At 51.1% G+C, this 20,778-nt stretch overlaps 1 protein-coding gene across 1 annotated transcript in view; it reads left to right on the forward strand.

The window, feature by feature from the left end:
• LOC133361194 (rho GTPase-activating protein 29-like) overlaps nt 1-20,778 on the forward strand; it is a 122,630-nt gene that overhangs the window by 74,260 nt on the left and 27,592 nt on the right. Inside the window, exons 4-5 of the mRNA XM_061580077.1 lie at nt 11,160-11,309; nt 13,477-13,567. Coding sequence (XP_061436061.1) covers nt 11,160-11,309; nt 13,477-13,567 — 241 coding nt within the window. The remainder of the gene's footprint in view (nt 1-11,159; nt 11,310-13,476; nt 13,568-20,778) is intronic.

Raw genomic sequence — 20,778 nt, forward strand, 5'->3', positions numbered from 1 at the left:
GCTGTATATTTGGAGTTTGCATGTGGTGAGATGTTAACTTCCTCGCCTGGTATACAGGAGGTCGTGGGTTCGATCCCGACCCTGACACCTGCTGTATATTTGGAGTTTGCATGTGGCTAGGAGATGTTAACTACCTCGCCTGGTATACAGGAGGTCGTGGGTTCGATCCCGACCCTGACACCTGCTGTATATTTGGAGTTTGCATGTGGCTAGGAGATATTAACTACCTCGCCTGGTATGCAGGAGGTCGTGGGTTCGATCCAGACCCTGACGCCTGCTGTATATTTGGAGTTTGCATGTGGCTAGGAGATGTTAACTACCTCGCCTGATATGCAGGAGGTCGTGGGTTCGATCCCGACCCTGACGCCTGCTGTATATTTGGAGTTTGCATGTGGCTAGGAGATGTTAACTACCTCGCCTGGTATGCAGGAGGTCGTGGGTTTTATCCCAACCCTGACGCCTGCTGCTGTATATTTGAGGTTTTCAGTGTATCTCTTTCGTGTGGATTTTTTCTGGCTCCTCTGGTTTTTCCCTCCACATTCAGAATCAACACCACACGTTTTAGAGTATTTTTGTGCCGCGATAAATTACCACGTGATCACAAGCCACTTCGTTGAGCTATCATTTCTGGCTAAATCGCTGGGCCATAACCGATCAAATAAAAAAATATTTATCTGAACTGGTCCCGGGCCTTTCCCTAGGTCGACCCAGCCTCAAATGAGTACCTGGTGCGGTGTGTAAACATCTCCATTTGTGTTGCTCGCCACGCACCTCATCGTGTGCCACCGTGCCAGCCTTCGTAGGCGCTGCTACTCCCTAAGCAGCACTTGCCTCAACAGTAATTTACAGGCTATACGGGGGATCTTTGTTTGTTCTTTGTTGTGATGGGACGATAGCGGTCTTCTTCATCTCATCACCTTAAACTGATCTTCTTGGTTCTTTCGGTAAAGTCACGTAGAAGGGAAATAATAAAATAATAAAAATGAAACACAAAATAATTCTCACGACGTTTCGGCCACAACGCAAGCAGCCATCCTCAGGTGAAGAACAGGTCTGTCGGAAAGACAGCGTCTGAATGGGACGCTGTCTGAATGGGATGCTGTCTTTCCGACAGACCTGTTCTTCACCTGAGGACGGCTGCTTGCATTGTGGCCGAAACGTCGTGAGAATTATTTTATGTTTTATTTTTTTATTATTTCCATTTTACGTGACTTTACCGAAAGAACCAAGAAGATGAATCCCTGCAGTCACGAAAGCTTTCAATCGAAACCTTAAACTGAGTTGTGTAGCTCTTTTTCAGACGCGACCTGGCTCTCACAAGTGATAGTTCAACGAAGTGGCTTATCAACACGTGGACATTTATATCGGCCAAATGCTCTGAACGCACGTTTCTAAACGTGGAGGGGACAAAATCAACGCGACCACGGGGAGAGACGCATGCAGACATACAGCAGCAGAGGTCGCAACCGGGTACCCGATACCCGTACCCTTCCCGATACCCGGCTACCCGTACCCGGCCAGGTACGGGTAGCCGTTTGCAACCCTGGTGCGGCCGGGTCCGAGTACGGGTAGGCCGTGAGTCACTGGTGAGTAACCGTTTGTCACTCATTTCGGGTAGGGTACGGGTACGGGTAGGGAACGGGTACCCATACCCGGCCGTGTACGGGTACCCATTTGCGACCCTGGTGCGGCCGGGTACGGGTATGGGTAAGGAATCAAAACCCGTTTGCGACCTCTGTACAGCAGGCATCAGGGTCGGAATCGAACCCACGAACTTCTGCATTCCAGACGAGGGAGATAACATCTCCCGGCGACCATTGCACTCCTACTTAGTATCTCGTTTTGAGTGTCGTTCCCTGCCTGATGCGCCTACTCGCCCGCTCGCCCGCCCACTCACTCTCAGCAACGGGATAGTAACGCTGTTACCGCGATGGGGAACACGGCCAGCGCGTCACGCTGGCACCCACCCACCCACGCTCACTCGCTCGCTGGCTCCCATCCACCCACCAACCCAGGCAGCCGGAGATCCGCCCACCCTCCCAGCCATCCACCCATTCATCCACTCAGTCACCCACTCGGCTACCCACCCAACCCATCCACAAACCCAAAAAGCCACCCACCCAGCCAGCCATCCACGGACACACACACGGACACACGCGTGAACACACATGCACACGCACACGCGCACATGCAAAGACAAAGATCCCCCGTAAAGCCTTAAGACTGTTGGGGCAAGTGCTGTTAGCGAGCACCTATGAAGGCCGCCACGGCACACGAGGGGGTGGGTGGCCAGCACCACGCCCGGCCGCCTTTGTCTCCCTAGTGGTGATGTTTACACACCGCACCGGGTACTCATTTGAGGTTGAGTCGACCTAGGGGAGGCCCAGGACCGGTTCAGATAATCGTCACCGGTGTTGGCCGTGAGCGGGAATCGAACTCTGATCGCCGGGTTCGTAGCGCCGCGTAGCGCTAATCGCTACACTACCGCTCCCCACATGCACACACACGTGGACACACACATGGAAACACGCGGACACACACAAACACACCCGCGGACACACGGTCACACACACGGTGGCTACACTCGGTGTGATTCAGGCGGACCCCCCTCTCCGTCACCGCCACCGCCACCACCACCACCAACCACCGCTGGTCCCGTCTGCGGCGCGGAAACAATGGCATTCCATCTCGGGAGGAAATCCTCTGGTTCCGTGTGGCTTCCACACCATAAATAGTCGTGGCTGCGGCCAGCCAGCGGGGGCCCCATGAGGCCAGAGATGCGTGAAGAGGAGTAGGAAGAGGAGTAGGAAGATGAGGATGAGGAGGAGGAGGAATCACTGCAGATAGCACGGTACCGTCGCGAATCGTCGCAGCTTCTGTGCGGAGGCGTCGGGGAACTTCTCTTTAAAAACCGAAACCAAAAAGTCGTCGCTGTAAATATTCTCGCTTGTGTTCGGCGTTTGTTTTTGTTGTGGGGCGCACGATCTCCAGAGTGAGCGGATCTCCAGCGGTGGAGAGGGGTGGGGTAGGTGGTGGTGGGGAGAGGATGACTCGTAGCCCAGACTCGGCCGGAGTGGCGCACGAGCGGGCTGGTGACAGCGGGCTGGGTCCGTGTCGGTGAAGAGTGAGTGAGGTTAGTGAGTGACTTGAGGATGAGTCTGTCTCGGTGAAGAGTTCGTGAGTTAGTGAGTGATGTAGAGATGATTCTGTGTCAGTGAGGAGTTGGTGAGTGACGTAGGGATGAGTGAGTGTCACAGTGAGGAGTTGGTGAGTTAGTGAGTGACGTAGGGATGAGTATCAGTGAAGAGTTAGTGAGTGATGTAGGGATGATTTTGTGTCAGTGAGGAGTTGTTGAGTTAGTGAGTGACGTAGGGATGAGTGTCTCAGTGAGGAGTTAGTGAGTGATGTAGAGATGATTCTGTGTCAGTGAGGAGTGAGTTAGTGAGTGACTTGAGTATGAGTCTGTCTCGGTGAGGAGTGAGTGAGTTAGTGAGTGACTTAGGGATGAGTCTGTCACGGTGAGGAGTGAGTGAGTTAGTGAGTGACTTAAGGATGAGTCTGTCTCGGTGAGGAGTGAGTGAGTTAGTGAGTGACTTGAGGATGAGTCTGTCTCGGTGAGGAGTGAGTGAGTTAGTGAGTGACTTAGGGATGAGTCTGTCACGGTGAGGAGTGAGTGAGTTAGTGAGTGACTTAAGGATGAGTCTGTCTCGGTGAGGAGTGAGTGAGTTAGCGACTGACTTAAGGATGAGTCTGTCTCAGTGAGGAGTTCGTGAGTTAGTGAGTGACTTAAGGATGAGTGTCTCGGTGAAGAGTTAGTGAGGTTAGTGAGTGACTTAAGGATGAGTCTGTCTCAGTGAGGAGTGAGTGAGTTAGTGACTGAAGGATTGATCTGCCTCGGTGAGGAGTTGGTGAGTTAGTGAGTGACGTCGGGATGAGTGAGTGTCTCAGTGAGGAGTGAGTGAGGTTAGTGAGTGACTTGAGGATGAGTCTGTCTCGGTGAAGAGTTAGTGAGTTAGCGAGTGATGTAGGGATGAGTCTCTCAGTGATAAGTTAGTGAGTCACTTGAGGATGAGTCTCTCTCTCTGTGAGGAGTTCGTGAGTTAGTGAGTGACGTAGAGATGAGTCTCGGTGAGGAGTTAGTGAGTGACGTAGGGATGATTCTGTGTCGGTGGTGAGTGAGTGACGTAGGGATGAGTGAGTGTCACAGTGAGGAGTGAGTGAGTTAGTGAGTGACGTAGGGATGAGTCTGTGTCAGTGAGGAGTTAGTGAGTTAGTGAGTGATGTAGGGATGAGTGTCACAGTGAAGAGTTAGTGAGTTAGTGAGTGACTTTAGGATGAGTCTGTCTCGGTGAGGAGTTCGTGAGTTAGTGAGTGACTGAAGGATCAATCTGTGTCAGTGAGGAGTGAGTGAGTTAGTGAGTGACGTAGGGATGAGTCTGTGTCAGTGAGGAGTTAGTGAGTTAGTGAGTGATGTAGGGATGAGTGTCACAGTGAAGAGTTAGTGAGTTAGTGAGTGACGTAGGGATGAGTGAGTGTCACAGTGAGGAGTTGGTGAGTTAGTGAGTGACGTAGGGATGAGTGAGTGTCACAGTGAGGAGTGAGTGAGTTAGTGAGTGACGTAGGGATGAGCGAGTGTCACAGTGAGGAGTGAGTGAGTTAGTGAGTGACATAGGGATGAGTGAGTGTCACAGTGAGGAGTGAGTGAGTTAGTGAGTGACGTAGGGATGAGTGAGTGTCACAGTGAGGAGTTAGTGAGTGATATACGGATGAGTGTCACAGTGAGGAGTGAGTGAGTTAGTGAGTGACATAGGGATGAGTGAGTGTCACAGTGAGGAGTTGTTGAGTTAGTGAGTGACGCCGGGATGAGTCTGTCTCCACGAGGTCTCGGTGAGTGAGTGACGTAGCGATGCCGTGTCATGTTCTGACATCTGTATAAGACGTCCTGAGCCAGTGGGTTGGCGAGTGACGTAACGATGAGTCGGTCTGTGTGTCACTGCTTCTGGCTCGTGGAAGCTGCCCTGTCCCCACGTCCGGTCGGGATGGAGCAGACTGCACCCCGTTGCGTCTGCAGTCGCTCCTCGGTTCTCTCCGCTACGGCCGCAGCGTGACGAGGTGTGATATAATGTGTCTGGTGTGACGCGGTGTGGTGTAGGTCTGGTGTGACGAGTTGTGGTGTGTGACGAGTTGTGGTGTGTGACGAGGCGTGGTGTGTGACGAGATGTGATATGGGAGGTGGTATCGGTGTGGTGTGTCACAAGGCGTGGTGTGTGACGAGGGGCAGTGTGTGATGAGGTGTGGAGGGGTACCAGAGGTCGCAAACGGGTTTTGATTCCTTACCCGTACTCGTACCCGGCCGCACCAGGGTCGCAAACGGGTACCCGTACCCGTACCCGGCCGTACCCGTAACCTACCCGTACCCGGCCGGGTACGGGTAGGTTACGGGTATCGGGTACCCGATTGCGACCTCTGGGATGAAGCCATGTTGCAGGCGCGGGTGGGTTGATTCTAGGAACTTGAATTGTGAGAAGAGACAAGACGTTGGGAAATGAGTGACAAACGGTGACTCACCAGTGACTCACGGCCTACTCGTACCCGGCCGCACCAGGGTCGCAAACGGGTACCCGTACCCGGCTGGGTACGGGTAGCCGGGTATCGGGTAGGGTACGGGTATCGGGTACCCGGTTGCGACCTCTGAGGGGTAGGGTACTGCTGTGAGATGTGATGCCAAGTTATACGTGGTGTGACAAGGTGGGGGTTGTGAGGTGTGGTGTGCGCTGTGGGCTGTCACATTCGTGAAATGTTAACTACCTCAACCCCTAGTGTGCAGGAGGTCGTGTGTAATATCCCGACTCTGACGCCTGCTGTACATTTCACACCTGTGAACCCATACTGTTTACCCGTGTTGTTGTACACGGGGATTAGGTTCATACGGCGTACAGCCGTTTGAATACAGGACATTTTTTTTATCTATTTGTTTGTGTTTCTCCCTTGTGATGGGACTTTGTAGGATGAACGTTGAGATTTTATCAGGGCACGGGGTGATCAATAAGGTCCGAGTTGGTCTGGAATAAGGTCGGGCACTGATAAGGGGTTGACGGGTTTGATATTTGGATGTTAACTACGTCACCTGGTACACAGGAGGTTGTGGGTTCGATCCCGAATCTGACGCCTGCTGTACATTTGGAGTCTGCGTCTCTCTCCCCGGGTCTCTTCGGTTTTTCCCTCCAACACTCAGAAACATGCGTTTTAAAGTATTTGGCTGATATAAATCTCCACGTGATGATAGGGTTTAGTAACTGCAGCTACATACTATTAACATTCCTTCCCTTTGTTAATGCTACCCCTATCCCCTCCCTTTGATGCTGCTAATCCTGCATAATGCACGGGCATAATATGACTTTGAAACCCCCCGCCCACCTCCTACGCATTTCACAAGTAGTACTAATCACATACCTGCATTTCCCATAAATATGCCAAATTCCTCTTGATATGCAAATTATTTTGTCAAGGCGCTCTTCCCCCCTCCAACCCAGCTTAAATATACGCTGCCAAGCCTGGTGGTGCTCATTCAGACGCTGTCTTTACGACAGACCTGTTCTTCACCTGAGAACAGGTCTTATCAGACTCTGTCTTCTCGACAGACCTGTTCTTCACCTGAGGACGGCTGCTTGCGTTGTGGCCGAAACGTCGTGAGAATTATTTTATTATGTTTTTTTTAATTATTTCCCTTCTACGTGACTTTACCGAAAGAACCAAGAAGATGAATCCCTGCAGTCACGAAAGCTTTAAATCGAAATAAGCCACTTCGTTGAGCTATCATTTGCGGCCAGGTCGCTTCTGTTTAAAGAGCTACACGGCTCAGTGGGCCTTCCCTAATAAAGAATGAAGGAGTAAAATAGTGTTAATTGTATTTTACCATTCTATCTGGCAACTAAACTGACACCTTTTTTACAAGGAGTCATGTTTGCATAGACCACAATACCTGCAGTCATAATGCAAACAAAAAACATAACTCTGATAATGTATGCACTGTCCTTGAAGTTGATTGGTCCACACCCGAGAGAGCTTTCCTTAGAGCCTAGTCTCACATGGTGTTGGACCAGATGACACCAAAAGGCGCACAACTCAAAGACAACGCACCATCAGAGTATGAGAGCTCGGGGTAAGCATTTACACCATTTGTATCTCATTTGCCAGTAAAAAATATGATAATTGTTTTTTTTACCCTTTTATCTGGCAACAAAACTGACACATTTTTTACAAGGAGTCATGTTTGCATAGACCACAATACCTGCAGTCATAATGCAAACAAAAAACGTAACTCTGATAATGTGTGCACTGTCCTTGAAGTTGATTGGTCCATACCAGAGACAGCTTTCCTTAGAGCCTAGTCTCACATGGTGTTGGACCAGATGACGCCAAAAGGCGCACAACTCAAAGACAACGCACCATCAGAGTATGAGAGCTCGGGGTAAGCATTTACACCATTGGTATCTCATTTGCCAGTAAAACATATGATAATTGTTTTTTACCCTTTTATCTGGCAACAAAACTGACACCTTTTTTACAAGGAGTCATGTTTGCATAGACCACAATACCTGCAGTCATAATGCAAACAAAAAACATAACTCTGATAATGTATGCACTGTCCTTGAAGTTGATTGGTCCACACCCGAGACAGCTTTCCTTAGAGCCTAGTCTCACATGGTGTTGGACCAGATGACACCAAAAGGCGCACAACTCAAAGACAACGCACCATCAGAGTATGAGAGCTCGGGGTAAGCATTTACACCATTTGTATCTCATTTGCCAGTAAAAAATATGATAATTGTTTTTTTTACCCTTTTATCTGGCAACAAAACTGACACCTTTTTTACAAGGAGTCATGTTTGCATAGACCACAATACCTGCAGTCATAATGCAAACAAAAAACGTAACTCTGATAATGTGTGCACTGTCCTTGAAGTTGATTGGTCCACACCCGAGACAGCTTTCCTTAGAGCCTAGTCTCACATGGTGTTGGACCAGATGACACCAAAAGGCGCACAACTCAAAGACAACGCACCATCAGAGTATGAGAGCTCGGGGTAAGCATTTACACCATTTGTATCTCATTTGCCAGTAAAAAATATGATAATTGTTTTTTTTACCCTTTTATCTGGCAACAAAACTGACACCTTTTTTACAAGGAGTCATGTTTGCATAGACCACAATACCTGCAGTCATAATGCAAACAAAAAACGTAACTCTGATAATGTGTGCACTGTCCTTGAAGTTGATTGGTCCACACCCGAGACAGCTTTCCTTAGAGCCTAGTCTCACATGGTGTTGGACCAGATGACACCAAAAGGCGCACAACTCAAAGACAACGCACCATCAGAGTATGAGAGCTCATAAAAAAGGTGTCAGTTTTGTTGCCAGATAAAAGGGTAAAAAACCAATTATCATATTTTTTACTGGCAAATGAGGTTCCCATTGTGTAAATGCTTACCCCGAGCTCTCATACTCTGATGGTGCATTGTCTTTGAGTTGTGCGCCTTTTGGCGTCATCTGGTCCAACACCATGTTAGACTAGGCTCTAAGGAAAGCTGTCTCGGGTGTGGACCAATCAACTTCAAGGACAGTGCATACATTATCAGAGTTGTGTTTTTTGTTTGCATTACGACTGCAGGTATTGTGGTCTATGCAAACATGACTCCTTGTAAAAAAAGGTGTCAGTTTTGTTGCCAGATAAAAGGGTAAAAAACCAATTATCATATTTTTTACTGCCAAATGAGGTTCCAATGGAGTAAAATAGTGTCACTGTGTAGGGGTTCCACAAGGTTGGGGGTGTAGCGCAGAGTGACCGAGAGGTTAGGGTATGGCATCGAAGTGTGGGTGACTAGGTGGGGTATGGTGCACGGAGTTTAATTGCAGCGTGGTAAGGTGTGGAACACGTGTGTGTGGTGTGTGTGCACGTGTGTGTGGATCGGTGGTGCAGCGGTTAGCGCTACGCTGCGCTACGAACCCGACAACTCGAGTTCGATCGCCGCTCGCTATCAACACCGGTGACGATTATCTGAACCGGCCTGGGCCTTCCCTAGGTGGACTCAGCCTCAAATGAGTGCGTAGAAACATCGCCACTGGGGAGACAAAGGCGGCCGGGCGTGGTGCTGGCCACCCACCCCCCTTTTGTGTGCCACAGTGCCGGCCTTCATAGGTGCTGCTCGCTAACAGCACTTGCCCCAACAGTCTGTTACAGGCTGTACGGGGGTCTTTGTCTTTTGTGCCATTGTTCTTCGTGTAGACAATGGCAAACTGCCTTCTGTTGAATTTCGATTTAAAGCTTTCGTGACTGCAGGGATTCATCTTCTTGGTTTTTTTGGTAAAGTCACGTAGAAGGGAAATAATAAAATAATAAAAATAAAAATAATCAAATAATTCTCACGACGTTTCGGCCACAACGCAAGCAGCCGTCCTCAGGTGAAGAACAGGTCTGTCGGAAAGACAGCATCTGAATGACAGAACTGTTCTTCATAATAAAATACAATTCTCACGACGTTTCGGCCACAACGCAAGCAGCCGTCCTCAGGTGACGCTGTCTCCCCGACAGACCTGTTTCTTCACCTGAGGGACGGCTGCTTGCGTTGTGGCCGAAACGTCGTGAGAATTATTTTATTATGTTTTATTTTTATTATTTTATTACTTCCCTTCTACGTGACTTTACCGAAAGAACCAAGAAGATGCCTTCTGTTGAGTTTTTATTTTCAGGTCCATTGCTCATGCAGTGGTGGGCCCAAGTGCTGTCTGAGCTTATACCGGGTGGAGTTTGGGGTGCGGGGGACACCTTCATTTGTGTGCCTGTGGGCCATTGGTCCTGTCTCCAAAACAAGAATCATACATTTGCATGTGTATACGTGTGTCTATGTGTCTGTGTGTGTGTCTTGTGCCGCCCTCCAACAACAACGGAGGGCGGAGGAGCGACGCTCACAACAACGAGCGGAGCGCATGGTGGTTAAAGCACAGCAAGTTGGTACAGTAGGGGGCACAGGTGGTGCATCAGCCAGTCATCTCGGTCATCTCGGTCTGTCGACCCGTGGCAACTGGGTCTGCCCCGTGACCTCCTGCCAGCGGGTGTTCGACACTTCACGTGGCCTCAAGGTGCACATGGCCTGGCACAAGCGTCATGGTGACGTCACCGCCACTTAGTGGCGAATGGCGGTTGTTGTTGTTGTGTCTTGTGTGTGGGGAGCGGTGGTGTAGCGGTTAGCGCGCTGCACTATGAACCTGTGCGACGCGGGTTCGATTCCCGCTCACGGCAAACACCAGTGACGATTATCTGAACCGGTCCTGGGTCTCCCCTAGGTCGACTCAGCCTCAAATGAGTACCTGGTGCGGTGTCTAAACATCGCCACTAGGGAGATAAAGGTGGCGCTGGCCACCCACCCCCTCGTGTACCATTCCGGCCTTCATAGGTGCTCGCTAACAGCACTTGCCCCTACAGTCTGTTAAGGCTATATGGGTTTTGATTCCTTACCCATACCCGGCCACACCAGGGTCCCAAACGGGTACCCGTACCCTACCCGATTGCGACCTCTGGGATGAAGCCATGTTGCAGGCGCGGGTGGGTTGATTCTAGGAACTTTAATTGTGAGAAGAGACAAGACGTTGGGAAATGAGTGACAAACGGTGACTCACCAGTGACTCACGGCCTACCCGGACCCGGCCGCACCAGGGTCACAAACGGCTACCCGTACCTGGCCGGGTACGGGTAGCCGGGTATCGGGTAGGGTACGGGTATCGGGTACCCGATTGCGACCTCTGGGATGAAGCCATGTTGCAGGCGCGGGTGGGTTGATTCTAGGAACTTGAATTGTAAGAAGAGACACAAGACGTTGGGAAATGAGTAACAAACAGTTACTCACCAGTGACTCACGGCCTACCCGTACCCGACCGGGTAAGGGTAGCCGGGTATCGGGTAGGGTACGGGTATCGACCCGGTTGCGACCTCTGCTCATCACCTCCCGTTGTATCGCCAGAGAATGTAAAAAAAAAAACCTCTTCTTATTTCCCCCCCCCCCCCATCCTTTGTCTTTGTTTATTACAGCACTTGCCCCCAGCGGCTTGCTAAAGGTCTACCCCGGGGGGACACCTCTGCCTCTCTTGTGTCTCGTTGACAGACGGCGGGGGCGAGGAGGGCAGGCGGCAGGCCGGTCACGCACGCCTCGGCGAGCTGCTGCTTGCGCTCAAGCGCACGCTGGCCCGGCACCCGGCGCTGAGCTTGCGGGAGATACTCACCGCCACCGGCGCCCTCATCACCAGGGTCAAAGGTAACGGTCACCCCTGTAATTAATAAATACATTATATAGTTTATAGAGTACGGTACCGTAAATTGCTCTGTTTTGCTAAATTATCACCATTTTTTAAGACTCCTATACCTTGATCAAATTAAAAATAGTTTAGTTCTAGAATGGGCCTTGATGGGCCTAAATACCTGGTCAAATTAAAAATAGTTTAGTTTTAAAATGGCCCTGATGGGCCTAACTACCTGGTCAAATTAAAAATAGTTTAGTTTTAGAATGGGCCTAAATGAGCCTAAATACCTGGTCATATAAAACATAGTTTAGTTTTAGAATGGGTCCTGATGGGCCTAAATACCTGGTGAAATTAAAAATAGTTTAGTTTTAGAACGGGTTTCAATGAGCCTAAATACCTGGTCATATAAAACATAGTTTAGTTTTTTAGAACGGGCCTCAATGGACCTAAATACCTGGTCAAATTAAAAATAGTTTAGTTCTAGAATGGGCCCTGATGGGGCTAAATACCTGGTCAAATTAAAAGTTGTTTATTTTTATAATGGGTCCTGATGGGCCTAAATACCTGGTCAAATAAAAATAGTTTAGTTTTAGAATGGGTCCTGATGGGCCTAAATACCTGGTCAAATAAAAATAGTTTAGTTTTAGAATGGGCCCTGATGGGCCTAAATACCTGGTCATATAAAACATAGTTTAGTTTTAGAATGGGCCCTGATGGGCCTAAATACCTGGTCAAATTAAAAATAGTTTAGTTCTAGAATGGGCCTCGATGGGCCTAAATTCCTGGTCAAATTAAAAATAGTTTCGTTTTAGAATGGGCCTTAATGTGTCTCTAAATAACTGGTCATATAAAACATAGTTTAGTTTTAGAACGGGCCTTAATGTGTCTCTAAATACCTGGTCAAATTAAAAATAGTTTAGTTTTAGAATGGGCCTCATTGAGCCTCAATACCTGGTCAAAATAAAACATAGTTTAGTTTTAGAATGGGCCTCCATGGGCCTCTAAATACCTGGTCAAATTTAAAATAGTTTAATTTTAGTTCCGACCGGAGCCAGAGCGACGCTCCTCGGATTTGTCCTGCGACGTCCCTCGAGCCAACGGGTTCCTTCGTGGGTGGCGAGGAAGAAGAGGGGGTGGGTGGGGGTGGTGGAAGTGGGGGGGGGGGGGGGGTGGGGGGCAGAGGTGGATGGCTGGGTAAATAATAAACATAGCGAAAATAAAAACGGAAATAAATCTTCTTCTTCTGTTGCTGTGGCTGTTGATGTAGGGTGGCAACAGCAGTTTTTTTTTTAACAACGCGGTGTTCGATGAGCCAGGTGATTGCGTGCAGTGGGTGCATCAGTGTCGCTGCTGAGATGATAATGGGTTTCTGTGTCTGTGTTTGAGTCTATAGGTCTCAGTGCGGGTCTGTGGGTCTGTGTGTGAGTTTATGGGTCTCTGAGCCTATGGGTCTCCGTGTGAGTCTATGGGTCTCTGTGTCAGTCTGTTTGTCTCTGAGCCTATGGGTCTCTGTGTGAGTCTTTGTCTCTGAGCCTATGTGTCTCTGTGTGAGTCTATGGGTCTCTGTGTGAGTTTGTGTGTCTCTGAGCCTATGGGTCTCTGTGTGAGTCTGTGTGTCTCTGACCTATCGGTCTCTGTGTGAATCTGTGTGACTTTGTGTGAGTCTATGGGTCTCTGTGTGAGTCTGTGTGTCTCTGTGTGAGTCTTTGGGTCTCGATGTGAGTCTGTGTGTCTCTAAGCCTATGGCTCTCCGTGTGAGTCTGTGTGTCTCTGAGCCTATGGGTATCTGTGTGAATCTGTGTGTCTCTCAGCCTATGGGTCTCTGTGTGAGTCTATTTGTCTCTGAGCCTATGGGTCTCTGTGTGAGTCTGTGTGTCTCTCAGCCTATGGGTCTCTGTGTGAGTCTATTTGTCTCTGAGCCTATGGGTCTCTGTGTGAGTCTGTGTGTCTCTGAGCCTATGGCTCTCTGTGTGAGTCTGTGTGTCTCTGTCTTATTCTTCTTCTTTGTATGGCTGACGGCGCGCGACTCTGACGGCGCGCAAGTCCGCACGGCCAGATGATCCCAGGCCCGATGGAAAGTGCGCCAGCCAGAGCGGCGATTGCCGCCGTGCGTCCGACCTCGCGCGTTTTGACGTCCGCGCCGCTTGCGCGCGTTCGCCTACCCCCCCCCCTTCCCCCCAGGCTACCCGTACGAGCGCTGCATCGGCGCCGACGAGCAGAAGCAGGGGATGATGCAGTCGGTGGACTCGCTGGCCCTCGCTTTCAGCAACAGGTGCGTCCGCACACGTCCCACCGGCACCGCCGCCGCTCCCCATCCGCACGCGTCAAGCGAGGACTTTGCTGTATGCACGTGTGTACGTGCGTGTGTGTGTGTGTGTCTGTGTGTTCACGTGTGTGTGTCTGTGTGTTCATGTGTGTGTGTGTGTCTGTGTGTTCAAGTGTGTGTGTGTCTGTGTGTGTGTGTGTCTGTGTGTGTGTGTCTGTGTGTTCAAGTGTGTGTGTGTCTGTGTGTTCACGTGTGTGTGTGTCTGTGTGTTCAAGTGTGTGTGTGTGTGTGTGTCTGTGTGTGTGTGTCTGTGTGTGTGTGTCTGTGTGTCTGTGTGTTCAAGTGTGTGTGTGTCTGTGTGTTCAAGTGTGTGTGTGTGTCTGTGTATTCAAGTGTGTGTGTGTCTGTGTGTTCAAGTGTGTGTGTGTGTGTCTGTGTGTTCAAGTGTGTGTGTCTGTGTGTTCACGTGTGTGTCTGTGTGTCTGTGTGTTCAAGTGTGTGTCTGTGTGTCTGTGTGTTCAAGTGTGTGTGTGTGTCTGTGTGTGTGTCTGTGTGTGTGTGTGTGTGTCTGTATGTGTGTCTGTGTGTTCACGTGTGTGTGTGTGTGTCTGTGTGTGTGTCTGTGTGTGTGTCTGTGTGTTCACGTGTGTGTGTGTGTCTGTGTGTTCACGTGTGTGTGTGTGTCTGTGTGTTCACGTGTGTGTGTGTGTCTGTGTGTTCACGTGTGTGTGTGTGTCTGTGTGTTCACGTGTGTGTGTGTGTCTGTGTGTTCACGTGTGTGTGTGTGTCTGTGTGTTCACGTGTGTGTGTGTCTCTGTGTTCAAGTGTGTGTGTCTGTGTGTGTGTCTGTATGTGTGTCTGTGTGTTCACGTGTGTGTTCACGTGTGTGTGTGTCTGTGTGTGTGTGTGTGTCTGTGTGTTCACGTGTGTGTGTGTGTCTGTGTGTTCAAGTCTGTGTCTGTGTGTTCAAGTGTGTGTGTGTGTGTCTGTGTGTCTGTGTGTTCAAGTCTGTGTCTGTGTCTGTGTGTGTGTCTGTGTGTGTGTGTCTGTGTGTTCACGTGTGTGTGTGTCTGTGTGTGTCTGTGTGTTCAAGTATGTGTGTGTGTCTGTGTGTTCAAGTGTGTGTGTGTGTCTGTGTGTTCACGTGTGTGTGTGTCTGTGTGTTCAAGTGTGTGTGTGTGTGTCTGTGTGTTCAAGTGTGTGTGTCTGTGTGTTCACGTGTGTGTCTGTGTGTCTGTGTGTTCAAGTGTGTGTCTGTGTGTCTGTGTGTTCAAGTGTGTGTGTGTGTCTGTGTGTGTGTCTGTGTGTGTGTGTGTGTGTCTGTATGTGTGTCTGTGTGTTCACGTGTGTGTGTGTGTGTCTGTGTGTGTGTCTGTGTGTGTGTCTGTGTGTTCACGTGTGTGTGTGTGTCTGTGTGTTCACGTGTGTGTGTGTGTCTGTGTGTTCACGTGTGTGTGTGTGTCTGTGTGTTCACGTGTGTGTGTGTGTCTGTGTGTTCACGTGTGTGTGTGTGTCTGTGTGTTCACGTGTGTGTGTGTGTCTGTGTGTGTGTCTGTGTGTGTGTCTGTGTGTTCACGTGTGTGTGTGTGTCTGTGTGTGTGTGTGTGTCTGTGTGTTCACGTGTGTGTGTGTGTCTGTGTGTTCAAGTCTGTGTCTGTGTGTTCAAGTGTGTGTGTGTGTGTCTGTGTGTCTGTGTGTTCAAGTCTGTGTCTGTGTCTGTGTGTGTGTCTGTGTGTGTGTGTCTGTGTGTTCACGTGTGTGTGTGTCTGTGTGTGTCTGTGTGTTCAAGTATGTGTGTGTGTCTGTGTGTTCAAGTGTGTGTGTGTGTGTCTGTGTGTTCACGTGTGTGTGTGTCTGTGTGTTCAAGTGTGTGTGTGTGCCTGTGTGTTCAAGTGTGTGTGTGTACATGTGTTTGCGTCTGTATGCATGGGGAGGCGGTAGTGTGATGGCAGTTAGCGCTACGCTGCACTACGAACCCGGCAGCCAGAGATTGATTCCCGCTCACGGCCAACACCGGTGACGATTGTCTGAACAGGTCCTGGGCCTCACCTAGGTCGATTCAGCCTCAAATGAGTACCTGGTGCGGTGTGTAAACATCGCCACTAGGGAGACAAAGGCGGGCAGGCGTGGTGTTAGCCACCCACCCCTTCGTGTGCCGTGCCGGCCTTTATAGGTGCTCGCTTAACAGCACTTGCCCCAGCAGTCTGTTAAGGTTATACGTGGGATCTTTGTCTTTGTGTGTGTGTGTGTACGCGTGGTGCTGGCCACCTACCACCCACCCCCTGGTGTGCCGTTCAAGCCTTCATAGGTGCTGCTACTCGCTAACAGCACTTGCCCCAGCAGTCTGTTAAGGTTATACGTGGGATCTTTGTCTTTGTGTGTGTGTGTGTACGCGTGGTGCTGGCCACCTACCACCCACCCCCTGGTGTGCCGTTCAAGCCTTCATAGGTGCTGCTACTCGCTAACAGCACTTGCCCCAGCAGTCTGTTAAGGTTATACGTGGGATCTTTGTCTTTGTGTGTGTGTGTGTGTACGCGTGGTGCTGGCCACCTACCACCCACCCCCTGGTGTGCCGTTCAAGCCTTCATAGGTGCTGCTACTCGCTAACAGCACTTGCCCCAGCAGTCTGTTAAGGTTATACGTGGGATCTTTGTCTTTGTGTGTGTGTGTGTACGCGTGGTGCTGGCCACCTACCACCCACCCCCTGGTGTGCCGTTCAAGCCTTCATAGGTGCTGCTACTCGCTAACAGCACTTGCCCCAGCAGTCTGTTAAGGTTATACGTGGGATCTTTGTCTTTGTGTGTGTGTGTGTACGCGTGGTGCTGGCCACCTACCACCCACCCCCTGGTGTGCCGTTCAAGCCTTCATAGGTGCTGCTACTCGCTAACAGCACTTGCCCCAGCAGTCTGTTAAGGTTATACGTGGGATCTTTGTCTTTGTGTGTGTGTGTGTACGCGTGGTGCTGGCCACCTACCACCCACCCCCTGGTGTGCCGTTCAAGCCTTCATAGGTGCTGCTACTCGCTAACAGCACTTGCCCCAGCAGTCTGTTAAGGTTATACGTGGGATCTTTGTCTTTGTGTGTGTGTGTGTACGCGTGGTGCTGGCCACCTACCACCCACCCCCTGGTGTGCCGTTCAAGCCTTCATAGGTGCTGCTACTCGCTAACAGCACTTGCCCCAGCAGTCTGTTAAGGTTATACGTGGGATCTTTGTCTTTGTGTGTGTGTGTGTACGCGTGGTGCTGGCCACCTACCACCCACCCCCTGGTGTGCCGTTCAAGCCTTCATAGGTGCTGCTACTCGCTAACAGCACTTGCCCCAGCAGTCTGTTAAGGTTATACGTGGGATCTTTGTCTTTGTGTGTGTGTGTGTACGCGTGGTGCTGGCCACCTACCACCCACCCCCTGGTGTGCCGTTCAAGCCTTCATAGGTGCTGCTACTCGCTAACAGCACTTGCCCCAGCAGTCTGTTAAGGTTATACGTGGGATCTTTGTCTTTGTGTGTGTGTGTGTACGCGTGGTGCTGGCCACCTACCACCCACCCCCTGGTGTGCCGTTCAAGCCTTCATAGGTGCTGCTACTCGCTAACAGCACTTGCCCCAGCAGTCTGTTAAGGTTATACGTGGGATCTTTGTCTTTGTGTGTGTGTGTGTACGCGTGGTGCTGGCCACCTACCACCCACCCCCTGGTGTGCCGTTCAAGCCTTCATAGGTGCTGCTACTCGCTAACAGCACTTGCCCCAGCAGTCTGTTAAGGTTATACGTGGGATCTTTGTCTTTGTGTGTGTGTGTGTACGCGTGGTGCTGGCCACCTACCACCCACCCCCTGGTGTGCCGTTCAAGCCTTCATAGGTGCTGCTACTCGCTAACAGCACTTGCCCCAGCAGTCTGTTAAGGTTATACGTGGGATCTTTGTCTTTGTGTGTGTGTGTGTGTACGCGTGGTGCTGGCCACCTACCACCCACCCCCTGGTGTGCCGTTCAAGCCTTCATAGGTGCTGCTACTCGCTAACAGCACTTGCCCCAGCAGTCTGTTAAGGTTATACGTGGGATCTTTGTCTTTGTGTGTGTGTGTGTGTACGCGTGGTGCTGGCCACCTACCACCCACCCCCTGGTGTGCCGTTCAAGCCTTCATAGGTGCTGCTACTCGCTAACAGCACTTGCCCCAGCAGTCTGTTAAGGTTATACGTGGGATCTTTGTCTTTGTGTGTGTGTGTGTGTACGCGTGGTGCTGGCCACCTACCACCCACCCCCTGGTGTGCCGTTCAAGCCTTCATAGGTGCTGCTACTCGCTAACAGCACTTGCCCCAGCAGTCTGTTAAGGTTATACGTGGGATCTTTGTCTTTGTGTGTGTGTGTGTACGCGTGGTGCTGGCCACCTACCACCCACCCCCTGGTGTGCCGTTCAAGCCTTCATAGGTGCTGCTACTCGCTAACAGCACTTGCCCCAGCAGTCTGTTAAGGTTATACGTGGGATCTTTGTCTTTGTGTGTGTGTGTGTACGCGTGGTGCTGGCCACCTACCACCCACCCCCTGGTGTGCCGTTCAAGCCTTCATAGGTGCTGCTACTCGCTAACAGCACTTGCCCCAGCAGTCTGTTAAGGTTATACGTGGGATCTTTGTCTTTGTGTGTGTGTGTGTACGCGTGGTGCTGGCCACCTACCACCCACCCCCTGGTGTGCCGTTCAAGCCTTCATAGGTGCTGCTACTCGCTAACAGCACTTGCCCCAGCAGTCTGTTAAGGTTATACGTGGGATCTTTGTCTTTGTGTGTGTGTGTGTACGCGTGGTGCTGGCCACCTACCACCCACCCCCTGGTGTGCCGTTCAAGCCTTCATAGGTGCTGCTACTCGCTAACAGCACTTGCCCCAGCAGTCTGTTAAGGTTATACGTGGGATCTTTGTCTTTGTGTGTGTGTGTGTACGCGTGGTGCTGGCCACCTACCACCCACCCCCTGGTGTGCCGTTCAAGCCTTCATAGGTGCTGCTACTCGCTAACAGCACTTGCCCCAGCAGTCTGTTAAGGTTATACGTGGGATCTTTGTCTTTGTGTGTGTGTGTGTACGCGTGGTGCTGGCCACCTACCACCCACCCCCTGGTGTGCCGTTCAAGCCTTCATAGGTGCTGCTACTCGCTAACAGCACTTGCCCCAGCAGTCTGTTAAGGTTATACGTGGGATCTTTGTCTTTGTGTGTGTGTGTGTACGCGTGGTGCTGGCCACCTACCACCCACCCCCTGGTGTGCCGTTCAAGCCTTCATAGGTGCTGCTACTCGCTAACAGCACTTGCCCCAGCAGTCTGTTAAGGTTATACGTGGGATCTTTGTCTTTGTGTGTGTGTGTGTACGCGTGGTGCTGGCCACCTACCACCCACCCCCTGGTGTGCCGTTCAAGCCTTCATAGGTGCTGCTACTCGCTAACAGCACTTGCCCCAGCAGTCTGTTAAGGTTATACGTGGGATCTTTGTCTTTGTGTGTGTGTGTGTACGCGTGGTGCTGGCCACCTACCACCCACCCCCTGGTGTGCCGTTCAAGCCTTCATAGGTGCTGCTACTCGCTAACAGCACTTGCCCCAGCAGTCTGTTAAGGTTATACGTGGGATCTTTGTCTTTGTGTGTGTGTGTGTACGCGTGGTGCTGGCCACCTACCACCCACCCCCTGGTGTGCCGTTCAAAGCCTTCATAGGTGCTGCTACTCGCTAACAGCACTTGCCCCAGCAGTCTGTTAAGGTTATACGTGGGATCTTTGTCTTTGTGTGTGTGTGTGTACGCGTGGTGCTGGCCACCTACCACCCACCCCCTGGTGTGCCGTTCAAGCCTTCATAGGTGCTGCTACTCGCTAACAGCACTTGCCCCAGCAGTCTGTTAAGGTTATACGTGGGATCTTTGTCTTTGTGTGTGTGTGTGTACGCGTGGTGCTGGCCACCTACCACCCACCCCCTGGTGTGCCGTTCAAGCCTTCATAGGTGCTGCTACTCGCTAACAGCACTTGCCCCAGCAGTCTGTTAAGGTTATACGTGGGATCTTTGTCTTTGTGTGTGTGTGTGTACGCGTGGTGCTGGCCACCTACCACCCACCCCCTGGTGTGCCGTTCAAGCCTTCATAGGTGCTGCTACTCGCTAACAGCACTTGCCCCAGCAGTCTGTTAAGGTTATACGTGGGATCTTTGTCTTTGTGTGTGTGTGTGTACGCGTGGTGCTGGCCACCTACCACCCACCCCCTGGTGTGCCGTTCAAGCCTTCATAGGTGCTGCTACTCGCTAACAGCACTTGCCCCAGCAGTCTGTTAAGGTTATACGTGGGATCTTTGTCTTTGTGTGTGTGTGTGTACGCGTGGTGCTGGCCACCTACCACCCACCCCCTGGTGTGCCGTTCAAGCCTTCATAGGTGCTGCTACTCGCTAACAGCACTTGCCCCAGCAGTCTGTTAAGGTTATACGTGGGATCTTTGTCTTTGTGTGTGTGTGTGTACGCGTGGTGCTGGCCACCTACCACCCACCCCCTGGTGTGCCGTTCAAGCCTTCATAGGTGCTGCTACTCGCTAACAGCACTTGCCCCAGCAGTCTGTTAAGGTTATACGTGGGATCTTTGTCTTTGTGTGTGTGTGTGTACGCGTGGTGCTGGCCACCTACCACCCACCCCCTGGTGTGCCGTTCAAGCCTTCATAGGTGCTGCTACTCGCTAACAGCACTTGCCCCAGCAGTCTGTTAAGGTTATACGTGGGATCTTTGTCTTTGTGTGTGTGTGTGTACGCGTGGTGCTGGCCACCTACCACCCACCCCCTGGTGTGCCGTTCAAGCCTTCATAGGTGCTGCTACTCGCTAACAGCACTTGCCCCAGCAGTCTGTTAAGGTTATACGTGGGATCTTTGTCTTTGTGTGTGTGTGTGTACGCGTGGTGCTGGCCACCTACCACCCACCCCCTGGTGTGCCGTTCAAGCCTTCATAGGTGCTGCTACTCGCTAACAGCACTTGCCCCAGCAGTCTGTTAAGGTTATACGTGGGATCTTTGTCTTTGTGTGTGTGTGTGTACGCGTGGTGCTGGCCACCTACCACCCACCCCCTGGTGTGCCGTTCAAGCCTTCATAGGTGCTGCTACTCGCTAACAGCACTTGCCCCAGCAGTCTGTTAAGGTTATACGTGGATCTTTGTCTTTGTGTGTGTGTGTGTACGCGTGGTGCTGGCCACCTACCACCCACCCCCTGGTGTGCCGTTCAAGCCTTCATAGG

This window comes from Lethenteron reissneri, chromosome 71 (assembly GCF_015708825.2).
Source record: "Lethenteron reissneri isolate LAM-NWPU_2019-01 chromosome 71, ASM1570882v1, whole genome shotgun sequence".
Classification (NCBI taxonomy): domain Eukaryota; kingdom Metazoa; phylum Chordata; class Hyperoartia; order Petromyzontiformes; family Petromyzontidae; genus Lethenteron; species Lethenteron reissneri.